The 19,652-nt window shown below is 35.5% G+C and overlaps 1 protein-coding gene across 10 annotated transcripts in view; it reads right to left on the minus strand.

Annotated features, from left to right (window-relative positions):
- FMN2 (formin 2) overlaps positions 1 to 19,652 on the minus strand; it is a 167,520-nt gene that overhangs the window by 113,283 nt on the left and 34,585 nt on the right. For 8 of the 10 annotated variants that reach the window (XM_048299836.1, XM_048299838.1, XM_048299835.1 and 5 more), the window contains exons 4-6: positions 9,160 to 9,307; positions 7,294 to 7,302; positions 4,828 to 4,889 (exon numbers count right to left, since the gene is read on the minus strand). In XM_048299836.1, the coding sequence (XP_048155793.1) occupies positions 4,828 to 4,889; positions 7,294 to 7,302; positions 9,160 to 9,307 (219 nt within the window). The remainder of the gene's footprint in view (positions 1 to 4,827; positions 4,890 to 7,293; positions 7,303 to 9,159; positions 9,308 to 19,652) is intronic. The other 2 variants (XM_048299832.1, XM_048299834.1) reach the window with 1 other exon arrangement.

Here is a 19,652-nt window from a genome sequence, read left to right on the forward strand (position 1 = left end):
TGAAATTTGGGTATGCTGGCATGATTTTGCAGAAAGTTTACACTGATACAGTTCTTAAAAGAAGATATAAAACTCTATTCAGTATCATTTGATTCACATGGAAACTTACAAAAATATTTGCTTCTTTCATAATTCTTTATTTTCTCAATGAGAAAACTGTATATAGTAGATCCCTTTGAATATGTCATATATTTTTGTTGGTTGGCTTTTTTTTTTTAACCCAAGTATGTAACTTATTTTTCCCTGCTCAAATCTAAGACTTTGGCAGTCATATCTCTGTAGGAAAAGAATTGTTTTAGAGTAAATGTTCATTGCTTCCACAAGCCTTCTCTTCCCCCTTACGAAAAGTAACCCATCAAATAGCAAAGGGACAGAAGGAGAGTGACACTTCTTCCCAGGTTTTTTCTTAGTAAATATCTCAAGAAAGAACATGCAAAAATCAAGCAGTGTTAAAAGAGCCACAGCCACAGAACAGTTTGCAAGCCAATAGAGGAAGAGTTCCCAATTTTCCTCAAGTTCTTGTTGAAGCCAGTGGTTCACTAGTCTTGTCTACAGTTGGTCTATGTGCTGATGAAAACCATGTAATACCAATATAAAACAGGTTTTATAGCAGACTAAAAGTGTCATAACAGTCTAAAGCAGGTTTATAAAATCTTTCTTAAAAAGTCTTTTTTGTATTTCACCATTTCAGACTAATCTTTCATCTACCTTTTTTATCTTACCTTCACCTGTAAAGAATAATCTCTGAAATTTCTTTTAAGAGAGTGTTTTGGGCAGCATGCATGTTTCTGAGACAAATTCTAGCAGTGACATTTTATAATAATGAAAAGTAAATTCCAGTCCCATCAATGTTTTATACTTTCTAAATAGACTGATTATGTATTTATCTTAAAGGATTTCAGAACCTTTTTTCTTGTATTACTAAGTGTCAAAATTGGAACATTTCCAATATCACTAAGCTATTACCCAAAGGAATTATAATAATTCATAGTTAAATCTAGCATAAGAAGAAAGGTTCCTACTGAGACGCTGAGAGAGGAGTTAGTAAAGTGGGCCACTTAGGAATATTCTAAAGATACACTCCACGAGTCTGTTTTTTTGAAGCAGAAAGTATCTTCAAGATGGCAAAACCTGCCTTGTAATTTAAGTTTTTTAAGATTAGCATTGTTTCCCTATGATATTGCTGGAAAGTGCACCAATAGATTATGCAGTAGAAACCAGTCTTCAGCACCTCAGAACTGCCAAAATTTTGTCTGGCTTTTAGTCCCAGTGGAAGTACTTGGAATTCCAAAACGGCATATAATTTTGGTTGAGGATTTATTTGTTGGGTAAAATGTGGTGAACCAAACCCAACTAAGATGGAAGCATCATGAGCATAAGAATTTTTTGATGACAAGATTTTCTGATGTAAATATAGTCTAAATAGTCAGTGTAAACTATCTTATAACCAAACTGGTAGAGACTGCAACAGTCTGGCAAAAACTTGTCTCCCAAGACGGGATTACAGGGACCAGGCATGAAGTGACATGAAATATTCATTTTATCTGGATGTTGACAATTAAACAAATGTAATAAGGGCTTTGTTTTTAAAATTGTGTGGTATACAGAAGAGACTCTCATCACAAATGATCAAAAATAGAAATTTAAAATAATTTTATAATAAGGTGTATAAGACAGTGCTTTAGGTGCCTTTCAAACAACTTTAGGTTTCTGGCTCTGTGATGTCCCACTACTAACCAAAGCCTAGTTTTCATGTACCCATTTTTCAATTAAAAGATGGGGGTTTTTTTGTTCTTCTTTTTGCTAAGAGTCTGTTTTTACCTACCATATAAATAAAATCAAGCAACTTTGAAAATTGAGTTAAAATGTAAGGAAAATTGTGAGGATAGTACAAAAGATCAGGAGTACAAACAGAGCAGAAACTGGTTCTTGCACAAAGTATGGCTGTCAAATTTAAAGATCAGGTTTGAAGTTGGAGTTTCTAAATTAGGACATTCAATTTTTCTCTTCTTCTTTCACTAAAGGAGTTAAGCCTAACAAAACTTTCTCTGTTCACACTGGGAAGACTAAGCAGACATCGTTGCTATTTGGCATTTCAAAACCAGGACTTGAAATGGCTGCCAATTTTTCTTATTTTTCCACCGCTTAACAATTCCTGTACTAAAAACAAGCACACCCCTACGTTCTCATTTTTTTTAGCTGTAATTTTGAAAAATTAGGTATTTTAGACTCAAAAAAACACTCTTAAAAAACCTGCAGAAATTATGCTGCAAAACATGCAGATTATATCTACCATTGTAAAGATAAGGAAATGGAAAGGATATATAGAAAGAAGCCCCTTCAAGTGACAAGAGAGTATAGAATCCAGGCTGTATTACTTGTGCCTTTAATTTAAAATTATTCTGAATCTTTTAATTAACTGTTTATCAGAAGTGAGATAATTTATCAGCACATCAAGTTACAATTGTGTTCTGGCCAATAATCTTCAATTATATTAGTATGTGGGAAATGTCTTTTCCCAGAAAAAGGACAGGGAAGAAGTCTGTAAGTAGACTTAGTTGATCAATTTCAAATTTTACACTAGAGCTCTCTTTCATTTATGTATAAAAAGAAAAAGAGAAAAATCACCTACTAGGCTAACTTCAGGCAATGCATGCTTATTTCAGAAATTAAAACAGTAGACAAATAACAAAAGAGGGTAGATCTCTTATAGAAACATGTCATAGCATTTGATCACTTCAAAAAAGTAAAAATAACACCAAGAATGATCTGATTGTAGTAAAGGGTTTACCTACAAACATGGTGGCCATTCTACTTTCTGGATGCTTTCATAGATTTATATAGTTAAACACTGATGTATAGGTAGAATATGCTCAACTGCTTGGGACACCATGGAAATAATTTAAACACATGACAACATGACAGTTTTATCCACACACAGTTCCTCAAATTAAAAAGCTTCCACTCTGATTTTCAAAATAAACCAGAATGGTGATGGCATAATACAGCAAAACCTTGAGATGACTTTCTGCAAGTGAGGTGATCCTGTTAGTTCTGCAGGTCATTGATGAGTAATAGTATAGAATGGAAGAAGTTCATGTTACTGTCATAAGAAATCACCACTGAGCAAGAGGGATGGGGATCTCCTAAACACTAGCAGATGGAATTCAGTAATTGGACAACATAATAGACTAGTTTTAAAAATACAGAAAAGCTGCCAACCAGAAGCAAATGCCGTTCGTTCAAGCAATTACACAGTGCTCCAGAGCTCCTGGTTAAACATCATTCTCATAGTAATTCTCATAATACTTTTTTTTAATAGTAAAATACCTAAGTATTCATAAACCTATTTCAATTAATTATATTTCCAATAAGAAAACCATTTATAATAGGTCATTTCTTGCAATGAATTAAAATACTAGAGACCAATTAAATATGCTCCTTATATGCAATAATTTTCTGTAAGAATGGGGAAAAAGTACTTTTCCACAATAAATACTAGAAACCATTGCTACTGAAACCTGGGTGACTGAAATACAAAAATATTATGGGACAAATATATTTTAGTTTAAACTTCAAATACTGCAATGTAGAATTATTTTGTGATATTATTTTAATTAATGAGCTGTAGTTTTAAAATGTTCCATATTATGAAAGTAGCAGAATTTAGGTAACCAACTAGAAGAACTCTTTCAAAGTTGTTTGGCAAGACAGAAGCCATAAAGTTAATACACGTACTCTCCCCACCCATGGCTCACAGAATACGTGATCAAGCCCAAATTAAATTTTTGAGTCTAATGATCATGTTTTTATGATGTATTGTATGTATTTAACTAGGCATTCCTTATTTCCCCCTGAAAAGCAAATCACCGACCATTTTCACAAATGCTACTTGATGCAGTGATGCTTGAATTGTCTTGTCACTAACACAAAAAGCCCCACAATACCAAAAAACAAAAAAACCCCTAAACCTCACAACAAAAACGCCAAAAAACCAAAAGAAACAAAAAAAATACCCCACAAAAAAATCCAAAAAAACCAACAAACAAACAAAAAAAACCACCCCAGAAAATGAAACCCAAACCAAACAAAACAAACCCAAAAGGGGAAACAAGGAGGGAAACAGAGGAGGAAGAAAAGAGATTCCAAGAGCTTTTGGTCACTCCTTGTTTCAAAAGAAGATTTCAGAATTTAGTCTTCCTTCTAATGACTTCCAGAACAACTGAATAGTCTTATTCCCTAGTAAGATAAGTCTGTTTCCTTTTGAGGAAACAGAATTTGAAGTTCCTTAGTCCCCATCAAGCTGTACCATCTTTATTGAAGTATAGAACATGTATGGTGACATGCTGGAAAAATATGATAGACTATATTTCTGTGGCACAAGTCCAACCCAGAATGTCTCCACTGTCCCAGTATTAGACCATCTCCTTTTTAAGTCCAGCATGGCCCTTTAAACCTGTTCACTTACTACCACTGCCATTAGCTTGAGGAGAGAGTCAGAAAAAAATCCCTGCCACTATTACTTACATGAACCTTTGTAGATTAGCTATTATAACCAGATCTTTTATAACTATTCCTTAGTAATGCCATCAGAGGGTTAAATTACTTTTGAGTGAACAATAACATTTTTGTAAGAATCACTTTAGGCAGGCAGGAACCTTCAATCCTTATACCTCGATACTCTATGGAGCACGTAAAACACCCTCACTTTGGAATTTTTTCATACAGAACATTCAGTACACAAAACTATTTCAAAAATGTCTGAAAGAAGTACTTCTTTTTGCACTCTTTTTAAAAAATGAGAAAATATTTCTGTTATAATCTTACCTGTGCCCGCTGAACACCATCTATGCATTGCTTCTCTGTTTCTAGGACTGTAGATTTCAACTCTGAATTTGAAAAGAAGATACAGATTTTAAAATCTTATATATATAAAAAATTCATTGATTTTTTGAAATACACATTAAGAAACTCATGAAAGGAGTGTAGAGTTAAAAACAGTATTAACTATCCCGCTTTCCAAATTATCTCTTAAATTAACTGTCCTTAAAACTGATGACTGTTGCTAACTACATTTTTGTTTCCTCCACTACCACAGAAATTTGAAAACTTGGCAATGACATAGGTAGTAGTACAGATCTAAAAAAGGGCAGCAAAACATAAGACACTCCACAATTAGATCGTATTTCTTATTTTAAAACTTTGCTGACCTTAAAGAACCTCACTGCACCTCAGTTTCCTTGCCCAAAAGGAACTAATGAGAAGGAAAACAAACAAGCAAACAACTCCACAGCAACTACACAGTGCAAAGACTTTTAATCAGTTTAGGAGCTACTGCTAATGATGCCTCTTTACTGATCATAGCCTAATTATTTACACATGGCAAGAATAGAAGTATTTTTCTTACACCTGCCCAGAGAATGTATGTGTGGCATCCTTCCTATGTGTTTAAAGGTACTACTATTCAACAGAGAAATCTCTTGACCATTTGCAGAAAGAGTGAAGCGGCTGTGAACCAGAGCGTCTGGATTCATAATTCCTAGACATTTGGCCTCCTCACAGCTTTCTGACAATCCCAGCTGCTGGGAAGCAACACATAGAAGGAAGAATCATTGCAAGTGTGAGTTATGTTGCAACTCCTGAAAATTAAAAATCCACAACTTTTTTACTTGGATGTGGATTAGCTGCACCTAAGAAAAAATAACTCATGATTTAGATTTTAGATTTCTCTGTGAGGGAAATGTTAATACTATTCAATCTTTGCTCACAACAGGCTTATTCTATGTTGATTTTCTAGTATTAGGCATGTACCCTCACGACAATGTTTTCTACCACGTAAATTAGCACAACTACTTCCCTTGTCTAAAAATACTTTAAAAAATAGGAACAGACTGCTCCTATGTATTGGTCAATATTAAACAATTTGACAGAATTGTCTAGCTCATTTTTACCTCAGAAATGTTATCCTTCTAAAAAGGATTCTAAATATAATTTGAAGTCAGGGTGATTTGAGCAGTTAACTTTAAGGTTAGTTTGACAAAATTTGGCAAATGCAATCTATTCCCAGCAAACCAACCATTTTAGTTAAGCGAAAGGATAAATAAAAACCCAAGCACTACCACCACAGTTAGAAAAAAACAGGGAAAGGAAAAAAGTGCTACATGAGAAATGAATCTTTCCTTTAAACCAAACCAAACATTAATTTTTTTGGTGTTTTGTTTTGGTTTTTTGTTTTTAGAGACTAACTTAGATTTCAGGTTGTAAACCCACAGTGATATTTAGTGGGCTGAGACTGTTTCATTTTGCAGAAGTTGCATAATCTTTGAGTGTCTTCACAAGTGTTTAAACAGTCACAGGGGAGACAGGATGACTGGGGTCTAGTGCCTGCTTACTTGCATTTTCCTATATGTTAAGTAGAATAGTGTCATCAGCAAAGCATTAAAGTGATTGAATTTCAGATACCCTGGTGAGTTTAGATTTAGGCAATGTGCTGAGATGCGATAATGGTAGAGTGAAATGCTGTAAGAAGTGACAGGAACAGATTTGGGGTATTCAAATAGAAAATTAGTCCCATACACATTGGTCTTACTGGTGATGTTGGCTCATTTTGTCCACCATCTTAACTGAAACCAGAACTGAAAAATGTTTTTATCGTATTTGATGACTTGAACCCAAATTCATATTAGGTATTTCCAAATATCCATTTTAAAATAAATAGCCAACCTAAAAAAATCCCCAAACAACAACAATCAACCTGACCACACCCACTGCCCCAAAACCCCAAAAACTCCTGACCACTCTAATGGCCCCTTTTCACACATCTAGCAATGCTTCACATGATACAGAGCATACAGCAAGACTATTAAATACATACTATACTAAACACATGGTTAACTACTTTGCTAATTTAGGATGGATTACCTGAAACCTTGGAGAGTTTTGTCTTGCCTTACTTAAACTTTGAGGTCCACTATTGTTCTAATGCTAACGTATATAATAAAAGCAAAGACTCTATAAAATATCCTGCTCCATTCCTCTGTTAATCTATGCATGTTTTTGTCTAAAATGCATGGGGTTTTTTATGAAGGAACTATTGTTTCTAGTATTACTATATCTCTGTAACCCAGACAGCAATAATTCTATATAATACAAAATACAGCTAGCCTGCACACAATAGTTTAAACCTTTAAAAAAGTATTTGTCCCCTACAAAATTGCAAAGGTGTAAATACATAAAATAATTTAGTTACAAATTTTGAGGAAGGTGTTTATCCTCAGGTTTCACATCACTCACCTCCAGGTTCTTCCAAATGGCAAGCATGTGAACAATTAAAGAAAGTTAAATTATTCACCTGCCTGAGTTGTATTCAAAAAAACTTGTAACTTTTCCTTTTTCCTCCATGCCCTGCACTGAAAAATCACACCGAAATTTCAATGAATAAATTTTAAGAACTACTTACATTAAAGTGGAAAATAGTGTATTTTGATTTTTTCTAACTCTATTTCTTAGTATTTTTGCTTTTTTTTTGAGAGGACAGTGGCTGAGATAAGGAACACACAATTCCTGTACACTTTACATCCATGTAGCAGGCATAATAAATAGAACAACATAGGATGGAAACAAACCGTGTATAAAATGAATACATTTAAAACTTACAAGTATTGTCCTTTTGGTCGAAATACACTTCTAAGTGTATCTTTACATTGTAAAATATTTTATGTTATCAACATTCTTCTAGATTTTAGAGCAGAAAACTGTTGTTACCTTGCACCAACCTCTGCTGGGCTAAAATCTCAAAATTATTTAATTTGAAATTCACCCTTTCGTTTTCCCAGTGCAGAGTATGTTCAGAAATACTGTGATCACACATCCATTAGCTAAGTCTCCAAGCTGAGAAACACAACTCTCAGAGTACATGACAGTGAATTCTACCACCATGTATGGCAGCACTTTCATTGAATACAGCATAAAACAGTAGCTCATCAGTTAAAAACTGGACTAGCTCAACAATCCAGTACTGCGGTGTTCCACACTCTGAATTGAATCAGTGAGATGGGTGCAGAAATGTTTCCTTGATCTCCAATAGAACTAATTTAGTAAAAGCCACAGCATGAACAGAACAATATAGCAGTGCTGCATTTTTGTGGGTATCAGATATTTTGCTTGTGAGCACTGGAATAAGTGATACCAGTAAAAGTAAATTGTTGCCATGGTAAAAGGTGTCCATGCAAGAAATACTTTGCTCATGTTCCAGGGGAAGTAGCAGAGAAGTCCCAAAGAGAAGCAAATCTGAAATTAACTCCACCCAAAGCCTACAAGCAATACAAAGAGATCTGTTGAAATAATGACTTAACTCTTCAAATCTGAGCAATGAAAAGGAGTGGAAAGGAATGGAAAATCTGAGAATGCCCAGTGGCTCTCCATGGAGGGCATGGGGATGAATGCAGTCTTAAAGTGTTGAGAGCTGCTGAATACTAACTAATGGAAAGAAAAGCCTCCAAGAACCTGTGGTATTTATGGATCAACACTACTAAGAGTAAACAGATTTGAAATTATTTTCTAAATTTGTCAGCTACAGGGGAGTTTTTTTCTTACTTGGTTTTGTTTTAATGCTCAGCTTAAATGAAGATCTTAAAGAGCATGAAGAAGATTGCAGAAATTTGGCTGGCAGCATAACCTCACAATTTTTAAGATAAACTGACTTTGTAAACAAAGTTTACAATTTATTTTTTCAGATACACTTTTCCTACCCCTGTCAGCATGAGACTGCTGAATCTACAAAGGAATACCTTACACCACTCTAATAACTTTCAGTATACCACCAGTGGGCTTCTGAAGTTTTCCATATTTTTAAGAGGAGAAAAGAACCCATTTCTAATAGCTCTGAAGGTATGTAAACTGAAAAAGAATAAAGATCACAGCACCCGGCAAAATCCATTCCTCACAGTACACATCTTGGTTGCTAACAAAAAGAATGCATTTTTGGTGAATATTTTTTATTAGATTCATACTAGCTAATGTTATTTCTGATGCTAATCCAAGATTCTCAAAACCAGGTGTTTGTTAGTAGCTAAGATACCAAGTTTATATCTCAGATTCTAAAACACAGCAGCTTCCCCTAAACTATATATTTATCTTCTCTGTGTCCAAGAACTGTACCTTCTTCTGAAATTTTGAGTCTTTGTTCTTCATCTGGAGGTTTGGGTGGGGGCCATGCAGATGGAATTCTCCTTGGAAAGCTTCCTTCAATGTAATCTGTTGAATGTGTGGGTTGGCTAACTGCAGCCCAAGTATAAAGCTGGTCTTGCTGTGATTTAAAAAAAAAAAAAGGTTGAAAAGTTCATATAGAAAGACAAGGTGAAAATATCTAAGCTTTTGTTTTCAGTACAAATAACATCCCCTATATCAAGACAGACTTGGTTTTATGCTCTTCAGTCTGATAAAGACTTAAGAGAAATCGATATTAAAATAGTTATGTTCATTAACAACAGAAAATTAAGCTTTTAATTTTCTACAACACAACAACATGCTAGGATGCACTTCAGCACTTTTTTGAGCAAGGAACTCTGGCACTTCTTTTCTTAGGTAACACATTCTGTCCATCATGACTGCACTTCATCACATATGGCTGGTTTTATGCGTTGGAGGGAAATATTTCAGTCCACACCATACATAAACTTTTTACACCAAACATACAAGCAAGGAAAATGAACAGAATTATTTCAACATAAATTAAACTGATATATGCAGTCTTTGCAGTCCTACATTTATCATTTCCATTTTAATATTTTTAGAAAAGCAGATAAGAAGGTGGGTTTTCTTTTGCAGTAAAAGGAAAACAAACAAACAAACCAACAGCTAAAGGTGTTCTCAGTCCTCTGGGCTCAAATCAGATTACATCCTTATTGCTCAATAGCTTTGAGTTTGAGTCTATGATTAAAAGTAGGACACGAAGACTTTCTGATGAAAACTAGGGCAAACTTATGCTTTAAGCTAACAGCAAGATTTCAGATGACCACAATTCAGGTAGTTATTCTTGTGACTCCTAGTCTGCATCAACACGCACAGCTTGTGATTAAATGTTTAGAAGACTCTAAATTCTATAGAGATCATTTACAGCAATTGCACGAGTAACCTAGTAAATGATGTGGAAAGATGCAAATGTTGTAGTACAAAACTAGAAAAAAAATCGAGTTACAGGATGAAAATACAATCATATCACAGTAATACCTTCTTATAAAGATGATGCTCATTAGACTTCATTCATGCTATGGCCTGAGTAAAAACCAGTACATATTTAATTTTTAGATTAAAACTTTTTTTTTTTAATTTGACAGATAATAAACTTTGATAAGATATGCAGGGAGAAGCATATGCAGGGAGAAGAATGATGCTTGTTTTTGGGATAATCACTATTCTATGTGACTAAGTTTCTACTTGCCTAGAAAGAAATTGTTTTAAGAGTGATAATGTTCTATTGAGAGCAACTTATGTGGAACAAACAAATACTGGTTATAAAGTAAAAAGCTTTGTTTTACAGAGGGTGCCTTGGTCAGGGTCAAAGGAAGCTCATTAGACCTTCCCAGCAGGAAAAACATGGCAAAAATCCAGACACGTACACTGACTTTAGAGGTAAAAAAAAAGGATAAAAAGCTTAATAAAAAATAACATCAGGTTCTTTACATAGCCCTGAACTCTATGTTCCTTCTCCCATTACCATGCTACTCTCTTTGAACATCTGAAAAGGCTTGATTAATTCAGTCCTTTGAGTCACTTAGTTCTCTCCCTTTGTCTATTTCCAGCTTTTTAGAGGATATGTATTTCTGAGTTTCTGTCCAATTTCCAATACTTTTTGAATAAAAAGGAGGAGAGTCCTACCTGTACATACTGTGCAGAGAAAAAGTGCTGGATTTTGCTATTTGTCTTGTTTCTGCACCATTTAAATCTCAAAAACACAGAGGTAAGTAAGACTTGAAAAAGTCATTGAGACAAACCAGAACTATTTTTTTCTTGCCCACTCTACCACCTTATACAGTCCAAGGAACACAGGGAAGAACATGCTCTGCACACGGTTAACTGGCTAAGCACAGATGACTTCAATAGGATTACAGGTAGGGTTATAGGGCAGTAAAACAAAAGACAACTGGCTGTAGATAATATTGATATAGCATAAACAAGGAAGACAAACAGTTAAACTGTTCCTGGGCATGACATTTCACCATGGCGGTTCTTGAAAGACACAATACAATAATTTAGCGACAGATTCTTGAAGTAAGATTAGTCCATATGAATCAAGATACATTTAAAAAAAAAAGAATCTCAGAATTATTGTACAGATGGTATGCATTATGAAGGTAAGAAAATATGAAGTACCCATATTCTTGCTGATATAATTTACAGCATATTCTATACAAGCAGTTATAAATTAAAACATCACACAACTCAATAAACAACTCTTAACCCAGCATGGGAGCTTTGTGAGTATAAAAGACAGGATTATTTGTTTGTGTTGCATTTGGGGGGGATTTTTTTTATTCACTGTTCAGTGCAGAGAAGGACAATGGAATAGACTCCTCATGTAATGGAAATTTACAGATGTAAATGTAGACTTTCCAAAAATGCCTTCGACTTGCACTACAATGAAAACATATCCATTTTCAACACATAAACAAGGTATTTAACAACAACTTTTTTCAGATTACTTGCAAGCTTGTAAATGTAATTTAAAATATGAAAAACCCTCATGACAGAAAGGTAGTCTGAAGCTCTGGAGGCAAGTTGATAGTCCATAAATTACACTTTAAAAGGGAAAAGATTAACCCTGTCTACTTTCATGCCCTTCAAAAATACAAATCATTTTAATGTCCTAATTCCTACACATTGATACTACAGTCCAAAACCTAATCCCCTTTATGTTTTGTCTTTAGCTCCTTGTCAGTTAATATACTAAGTCATCTCATTTCTCCTTTTTCAAATCTGATAATGCCATAAATGTGCATGATTATTAGAACAGTTTGAAGAAAGATATATGCAGCCAATTCTATGTTGCTGAAGTCCTGTTGAAGCAAAAGAAACAAAATAATCCAAATGAAAAAATCCAGATTTGTTTTTAGTATTAATAATTGCAAAGTAATCATCCATGAACCTAGATTTCCACATTCAACTTTTCTCCTTTAATCTTTTCATTTCAGATGCAATTTTTACTAAATATCATTGTACATACAGTCAGTGAATACACTTACCATGATCAAGTTGTGGATACATCTGGAATTTCCACTTCATCTTGCTCAAACTCCACTATTCAGTTTTTAAAGCTTCTCTTTTGAGGGAAAAAATTACATATATATCCTTGTAATGAATGATCCCAGTCTTATTTATTCAGATTCATTTCTGGGCAGACACTGGAATCTTCAAGCTGTCTGACTCCAGCACACTAAACATGATGTCAAGAAGAGTTCTCATTTCCACACATCCTTACACAGCACTTTCTACTGGTTCTCAAAAGTGCAGAGCATCTGCACATGGGCGAGGCAAACTGCCTGCAGGATCTGATGGTACCTAATCAATATACACTTTACCACTTATAGATGCTAGCAGAGAGTCAGGTCTGTAGTTTAACTCACTCTCTTCCCAGACAGCTCTCAGTATGCACAGAGAATGGCTTTTTGTTACAACTTTTCCTTCTCTGGTACCACAGCATTACACTTCAAGTACATAATAAATTAAATATTAAATATATTCCTTCACTGCTTGAGCTGTAGATTCTTTCTGGCTTATCTTTAAAGATGCAAATGGATGTTGGAAGCTACTCTAGAAAATAACATGGAGCTAGTGAACCCAAAACTATGGCCATGAGCTAGACCTGCAGCAAACATCTGAAGTGATTCTGGTGGGCCTAGAGATTTTTGAAGAGGGGTCATACATTTTTCATAGAAAGAACAGTTTTGTTCCCTGGGCCACAGAATGAGTTACAGAGTAGTGTATTCCTCACTGTAGGAATATAACATGCAACCTTGAATGTATGCTGCGTTGCTCCTGGAGATATATAGGTGATACAACCTTCTGCTCAATGTCATTTCTGTTTTTAATCAGCTGTTTATCTGCTTCCAGTTCAAAGAACAAAAATATCCATTGTAAGAAAGGTTTAAAAGAGGTATAGGAGGTGGAGTTCAAATAGCAATAGGTGTATACACTTTCGCCCCCAATGGCTGCAAAAGCATGAATTAGCAGTGTGAGAATCAAGGGGAAAAAAATCTGACCAGAAGTATTTTGACAATTCTCAAGGAAAAAAACCAAAGCACAGTCAGATGGGAAAGGTGAGGCAGTACAGCAGGACAATGCTCTACAGCGGTAGAGGGAGAAAGTACATTAGCAGTACCTCTAAACTTTCTTACTTGACAGTGCATTTGTACTAACTTTCCTAGTGGTTCCTGTGTTGAGCTGTGATGCAATAGGGCTCTATTTGGCAGAGATTTTCTTTTTTAAATAGTACACTTGAAAAATTTTTCTCTAGAACCATAAACATTCGAAGTTATCCTGAAAAGGGAGAACAGAAGTGTTGGCGTGTTCACAGGCGAGTATAAATGGGGCAGGAGTAAACACAGAGCAGTCATTACAAGAAGGTTCCTACTCATCAAATCAGTCTGGATGACATTTTTTCAGTAGGAAGAGGTTGAAGAATGTGGAGAAGAAAAAGTGTAACTGAATTTAAGGTGGAACAAGAACAGGAAGAGGAAAAAGTGTAACTGTATTTAAGATGGAACAAGATAAATGCATAGAGCAATTACATTTTTTGTTACTTGGGATGAGAAGGGCCCAGACTCCATCTCAGAGGTGTTTTCCAGGCTAAGAGCTCCAAAGAGCTTGTCCACATTTGTATATAATTTCTTGGCATTTAGTCTGTTTCAAGTGCATGGAAGGAATTAATTTTTTTCCATTCAGGAGGTTTATTCATTCTAGTATACTTAAGTATACAGCCTCTAAAATGAAAGAAAGCCAACTGCATGCTCTCCACTGCAGACAAAGAGTTAATTGGAGAACCAAGGTTTTAGTTTGAGAAACTAGAGCCAGACTACCTCAAAATGCTCTTAGCAGCAGGAGACTGCTTTATTTTAAGCAGCTTTTAAAATAAAGAAATCAATACATTTAAGAATGGGGAAAGTGGTTTACTTTTTGAGGACAGGTTCAGTAACAAAGCTCTGTCTTGCCACTGACAGAACCAGAGCAGTAATTAAACATGGCCCTCAACTTGTGCTACCTTTGGCTGTACTAGTGAGCACAGATGCTTTCCAAGGTTGAAAAGAGCAAGTCCTTCATAATACTGTAATGTGCTGCTGAAGCAGCACTTTATCCTCATGAACTAAATTTGTTACATAAGCATTTTACTTGAGTCAAGGGATTTTTTTTCTTTTCAGGGAACCAGTGTGTCTCAACAATGAATTTAAAAACACTTCAAGTGTCAAAGATCATGAAACATTTATTTCCCATGGAATGACTTCAACCTTCTCAACCAGAGAGAAAAAATATGTTTGATCGCATCAAACTTTGCTCAGGATTCAACACAATATTCCAGGAGAGGTAAAGAGAGCCAATAGCCCTGCAGTTAGAACACTCACGGGAAAAGGAAATCAGGAAAGTAAATTTCAGATTTCCACATCTATTCTTATTCTGTTCCAGAGTTGTTGTCTTGGTTTTCCTATTCCCCAGCAACTTCTACACTTAATGTAGCTGAACAGGTTCAACTGGTGAGCTTACAGTAAACTTTCCTTGGAAGAGGGAACAGTGGCTACCCTTCAAGAAAAGAGATCAAGACCTAGCCTCTCTACACATCCAACTAGAACACCCACTTGGAAGGCTGCATGCCAAGACCACGAGGTTATCAGCTATTACTGACATGACCTGATGGTTTGTCCTCTCATTGACTCACAAGAAAATGTAAGCCAAGACAAGAAGCTCCTTCATCAGGAGTTGTTTTCATTTACACTGACACAGTTCTTCAGTAAGTTTGGGTTCTGAAAAATCTGAATTACCCAAATCAAACTGCTTCCTTAGAAAATTCTTTTCACCACTATGCAATTTGATCATGTGATTTTTACTACTATAAAACTCTATTTGAAAGAGAGATATGCAATATATGCAAATTAAACCCTCCATTTATTCACAATTCCAAGCAAGATAAAACATCTTTTTATGAATGAAATTCTGAAGAAAGAGAACTAACCTAGAGAAAGTCATAGAATATAAACATCTCTTGAGGTGACAGGCTGACCACCACCTTCACCATATGCACAATGATACTAAAAAATTTAAACAGGTGGTATAAACTTAACAGCCAGTATATGGCTCTTGAAGCAGTTCTTCAGAACAAGCAGGTAAGAAATGTTCACTGCAAAAAGAAACCTGAAAACTTAGCAACATCCCACACATAAAGCATTTCAGTTGAAAGTGTATACAGTAGCATCACCACAAGTAGGCAGAAAGAAGAAAGAGAAAGAGAAAGAAAAAAAGAAAAGGAGTAAAAAGAGTAGAAAGCTGCAGGGCCAGAGCTAACAACTCTAAATAAATATGTAATTAAAATTGAAAAAAAAGAAAAATGGGAGCAGGAAAGCAGCATAAAAGCAATACTTCAGCCCAATGATCAACCAACTGTTTCTATTTTACTACACTCAAGAATATTCAGAGTTGCTCACCACAAAAGACAAAGTGTCACAAAGTATGACTGGGCAATGGAAGAGGAGGCATGGGGGCTTTGGTTTAGTCAAAATGAACTGCCATGGTAACCTACACTACAAACAAAGATTAATAATCTGTTTTCTCTGCTGTAGTCCACAGTTTTCACTTGTTCACTTTTAAAGTCTTATTCACTATTGACTCCAAGGTACTGCTCTGACAGATTTCCTAAAATGGGACTACATTCAGTCTTATACATTATATGCCCAAGCATTGAAAGTAGGCTTGAAGAAATGCTGCATGCATTGTTGCCAGCTCTGTGCTGCAGTTTAGAATTGAAGTTCTCCTAGCTGGTGTCAGTACTTGGGAAAGTTCTTTGGTAAAGAAATGATCACTGGTATTTTGGCTCTCTGCCTTCTGAGAAAGGAGTCTATCTGCAATCTGTTTACCCACTAATTTTCAGACTGATACAAGCAGTGCAAATAAGTTCAAATTAAGTCAAGCCTTCACGTCACTAATTTCTCTTTCTTCCGACTTGCAAAGTTCCACCATCTGCTACTACTCAGCAGAAAAAAAGCAGCATCTTAATTTCCTTAGAAAGCATTTGCATCACCACAGGTGGCCAGGAGATAATAGGAAAACAACCATTTTTTGTAGTGTTTTCCATTTATGCTCTCTGTCTCTCTGCTTCCTTGGGGAAGAGTTATTTCAGAAACAGATGACAGCCTAGTCAGGCATCATAACTACAAACGGCACAAGGGGCAGTGCCTATCCCAAACTGTCAAACACGACTCTATAAAATCACATCATAGCATGGCAAAGAAAGGTACCATCCAGGTGATGTTATTTAGCCCTTTCATTACAGAATGTGCTGAAATTGTTGACAAATCAAGAAGGCCTTAAGAGCTGTATTCAATACAGTAAGAGGATTAAACAGAAGCACTGAAAAGAGACATAGAGAGATAGCCCAGTCAAAATCAAACCAGAAACAAAGAAAGATGAAAGAAGATGGTACTTCTGGTTAGTGCCACTTGAAAAGAAGCAGTTATTAGACCCTTCAGTGTGAAATAGAGATTATGTTCCTCAGACAAGGAATACGGTATGGATACTAAGGTGTGCTTGGTTTTCTTCTCAAAAGCACTTACAAAATTATAAAAAAAGCCCCTATCACAAAATTATTTAAGTTTTCATTAAGAGTTTAAGTGTTTTAAACCTATTGCTCAGAAGCAACACAAAGTTACTCAAAAAGTTTGTCAGAAAAAACATAGAAACTTGCTATGAAATAACAAACTGCCCGTAGCTTAAGACTATACAACATGAACTGGAAAATCTGAAATGGGAAGTCATAATTAGGGACTACGCATCCACAGTGTGTGCTAATTGCAACTACTGGATAAAATGCTAACACCAAGTCCTGTTGATATTTCTTAGCACTGAGATGTTAAAGAAACCTCACACTGATAGGAAAATGCCAGCTTCTTTAATTGATGTATAAACAGTTCAAATTCTAATGCAAATATGTATAATTTATACACATTACTGATGGCTCTCTGAGACTATTAAGAGAGAACCTAAGTGGATGAGATCTCTCCTTGTTAAAGCTGCAATCCTCCAACAGGTGAAGACAAAACTTGCCTGTTGTTACATTCTTGCCAAAGATGGACCACTTAGCCAAGACAATTTCATGTTTGTTCTACTCTAATGGGAAAATATAATGAGGTAACATGCTAAAAAGCTGAAGACTACAGCTGCACTACATGTAGGAAGATTGGTAGCTCTCACAGCTAACAGGAGACAAGACAAGGGGAGAAGTCCTCAAGCTGCGCCAGGGGAGGCTTAGATTGGATATTAGGAAAAATTTCTTCACTGAAAGAGTAGTCAGGCATTGGAACAGGCTGCCCAGGGAAGTGGTAGAATCACCATCCCTGGAAGAGTTCAAAAGGAATGTGAATATGGCACTTGGGAATGTGCTTTAATGGTGAACATGGTGGTGCCAGGTTAGTGGTTGGACTTGATGATCTTAGAGGTCTTTACCAACCTTAATGATTCTATGATTCTTCAGTTTACAAATGGAAGAGTTTTTCACAAGGCATTAATTTCTTTCATATCATTCACTCAGAAGGTATTTTATTTTAATTTGAATCTTTAGAAACCCTCTTGAATAACTCACAACTGCTAAAAAAGGAAAAATTTAAAAGGCAAGCAGTCGACAGCTATTCAAAAGACAAGAAATTTTTTCAGAGAACATGCTTTCTGTAGGCTTTTGCTAATCTAAGTTACCCATTTAATTACTTGATTTTATTTATTTTTTAGTTCAACCTTCTGGTTCTCTTTTATAATATACTAGCAGAAGCATGAAAGACTAAAGATAGCCTGATGAGTAAGTCATCATGACATACATGAAGCAATAATTAGCACCTCTCCAGCAAATGGGAAACTAGCAGTCAGGGCAACATATTTCTAGACAGAGAACCTGCCACTGAACATTCACTTACTCTTTAAGATACTTTTTTTACATTGTAAGAGTAGGTAGGAAGAGCTATAACCAAAGCTTCCACCGTTTCTCAACGGCAAACATCTTAAAACCCCCAGCCCTGTCTATTTCTGTTACTTTAAAGCTCTGTTCAACTTTTATTTTTTAGACTAATCTTTTATTCTGGGCAACTGCCATCATGTTTCAAAAGAAATGATAAAACATGCCAAGACTGAGCATGCAAGTTTTCTCATAAGGTCTTCAAACAGTTCTAAAATTTCTGTCCTTTGGGCTAATTTGACAAAAAGTTCAGAGATACTTCATGAACATGCCACCTCCAATCATCATTAAAATTTATCCAAAGATCTGACTAATATATAAGCCTCTGGAAACTAGACACTGTCCTCAGCATAAATGTGATGACAGATGCTAATTCTCTGAAGATTTGTGCTCTCATTTGGCATTTATTGATCCTTCACGTTTACCATATATGAAAAAAGGAGTAAGCACCATATCCACAAAGCATAGCATACACCAGAGTCACACATGCCAAGAATTTAAATTAAACTAACTTCTAGGAGACATTAGAATACTAGCCCAAGAAACTAAGAGCTGTGAAAGTTCTCTTTACTTTTAATGCACTGCTTAATTGCAGTCAGACAGAAGGGAAGAGAAAGAAATAGGATACAAGAAGAAATCAAAAAGAGGGCATGTATCATTGTTAAATGGCCTACACCGAAGCCTGGAATATCTTGGGAGAAGAAAAGCAAACCAGATCTCTTGCCTTACTGAGAAAACAGACACAAGATTTGGATAAACATTTCTAAGACAGGGAAAAGTAGAGGTGACCAGCAGGCACGAATAATAAAGAAAATGAGAATATAATCAGAATGTGCAATTGCAAACATTTAAAGAGATTTCAGCATTAGCCACGTTAAATTAAATTCACTACAGGCAATCCAGAAAAGGGGATCAAAGTGAGGGTATAGGACTTTTAAATAATCTGTTTATATTCATCTCAAGCCATGAGCAATAGATAGTGAACAAAACTTACTGAATTGTTTTCATAAACTGTAACACAGCATCTTCAAAAAATAAAGTCTGTGGGACCACACTTAAGGGAATAATGGATTTTATTCAATGTAAAAAAAATAGTACTTTAAAGTTCAGAAATACAAGGGATATGTCACAATAGGAGAATAGGCAGGATTCAAAGAAGGGTTTCAGTGGAAAAATTGTTGGAAATTCTGCAAAAAATTTATATATTCTGAAGGAGTGACCTAAGAGACTTTACAAGCACCAGACTAAGATGAAAATCAAAACAGCCAAAGAAGTAACATTAAGGAACAGGCAAGCACCATAGCTGGATGAAGAAGGGAGGAAGAACAACAAGGTGGCAGGGACCAGGACAGAGCTACAGGAGCTTTGCTGATGGCACTTCCAGCTGAGTGAAAATGACATCTGACAAGCTGGAGGCAATCTGAAACTGAACTGGGGGTCTGATGAGCTT

This window comes from Corvus hawaiiensis, chromosome 3 (genome assembly GCF_020740725.1).
Source record: "Corvus hawaiiensis isolate bCorHaw1 chromosome 3, bCorHaw1.pri.cur, whole genome shotgun sequence".
Taxonomy (NCBI): domain Eukaryota; kingdom Metazoa; phylum Chordata; class Aves; order Passeriformes; family Corvidae; genus Corvus; species Corvus hawaiiensis.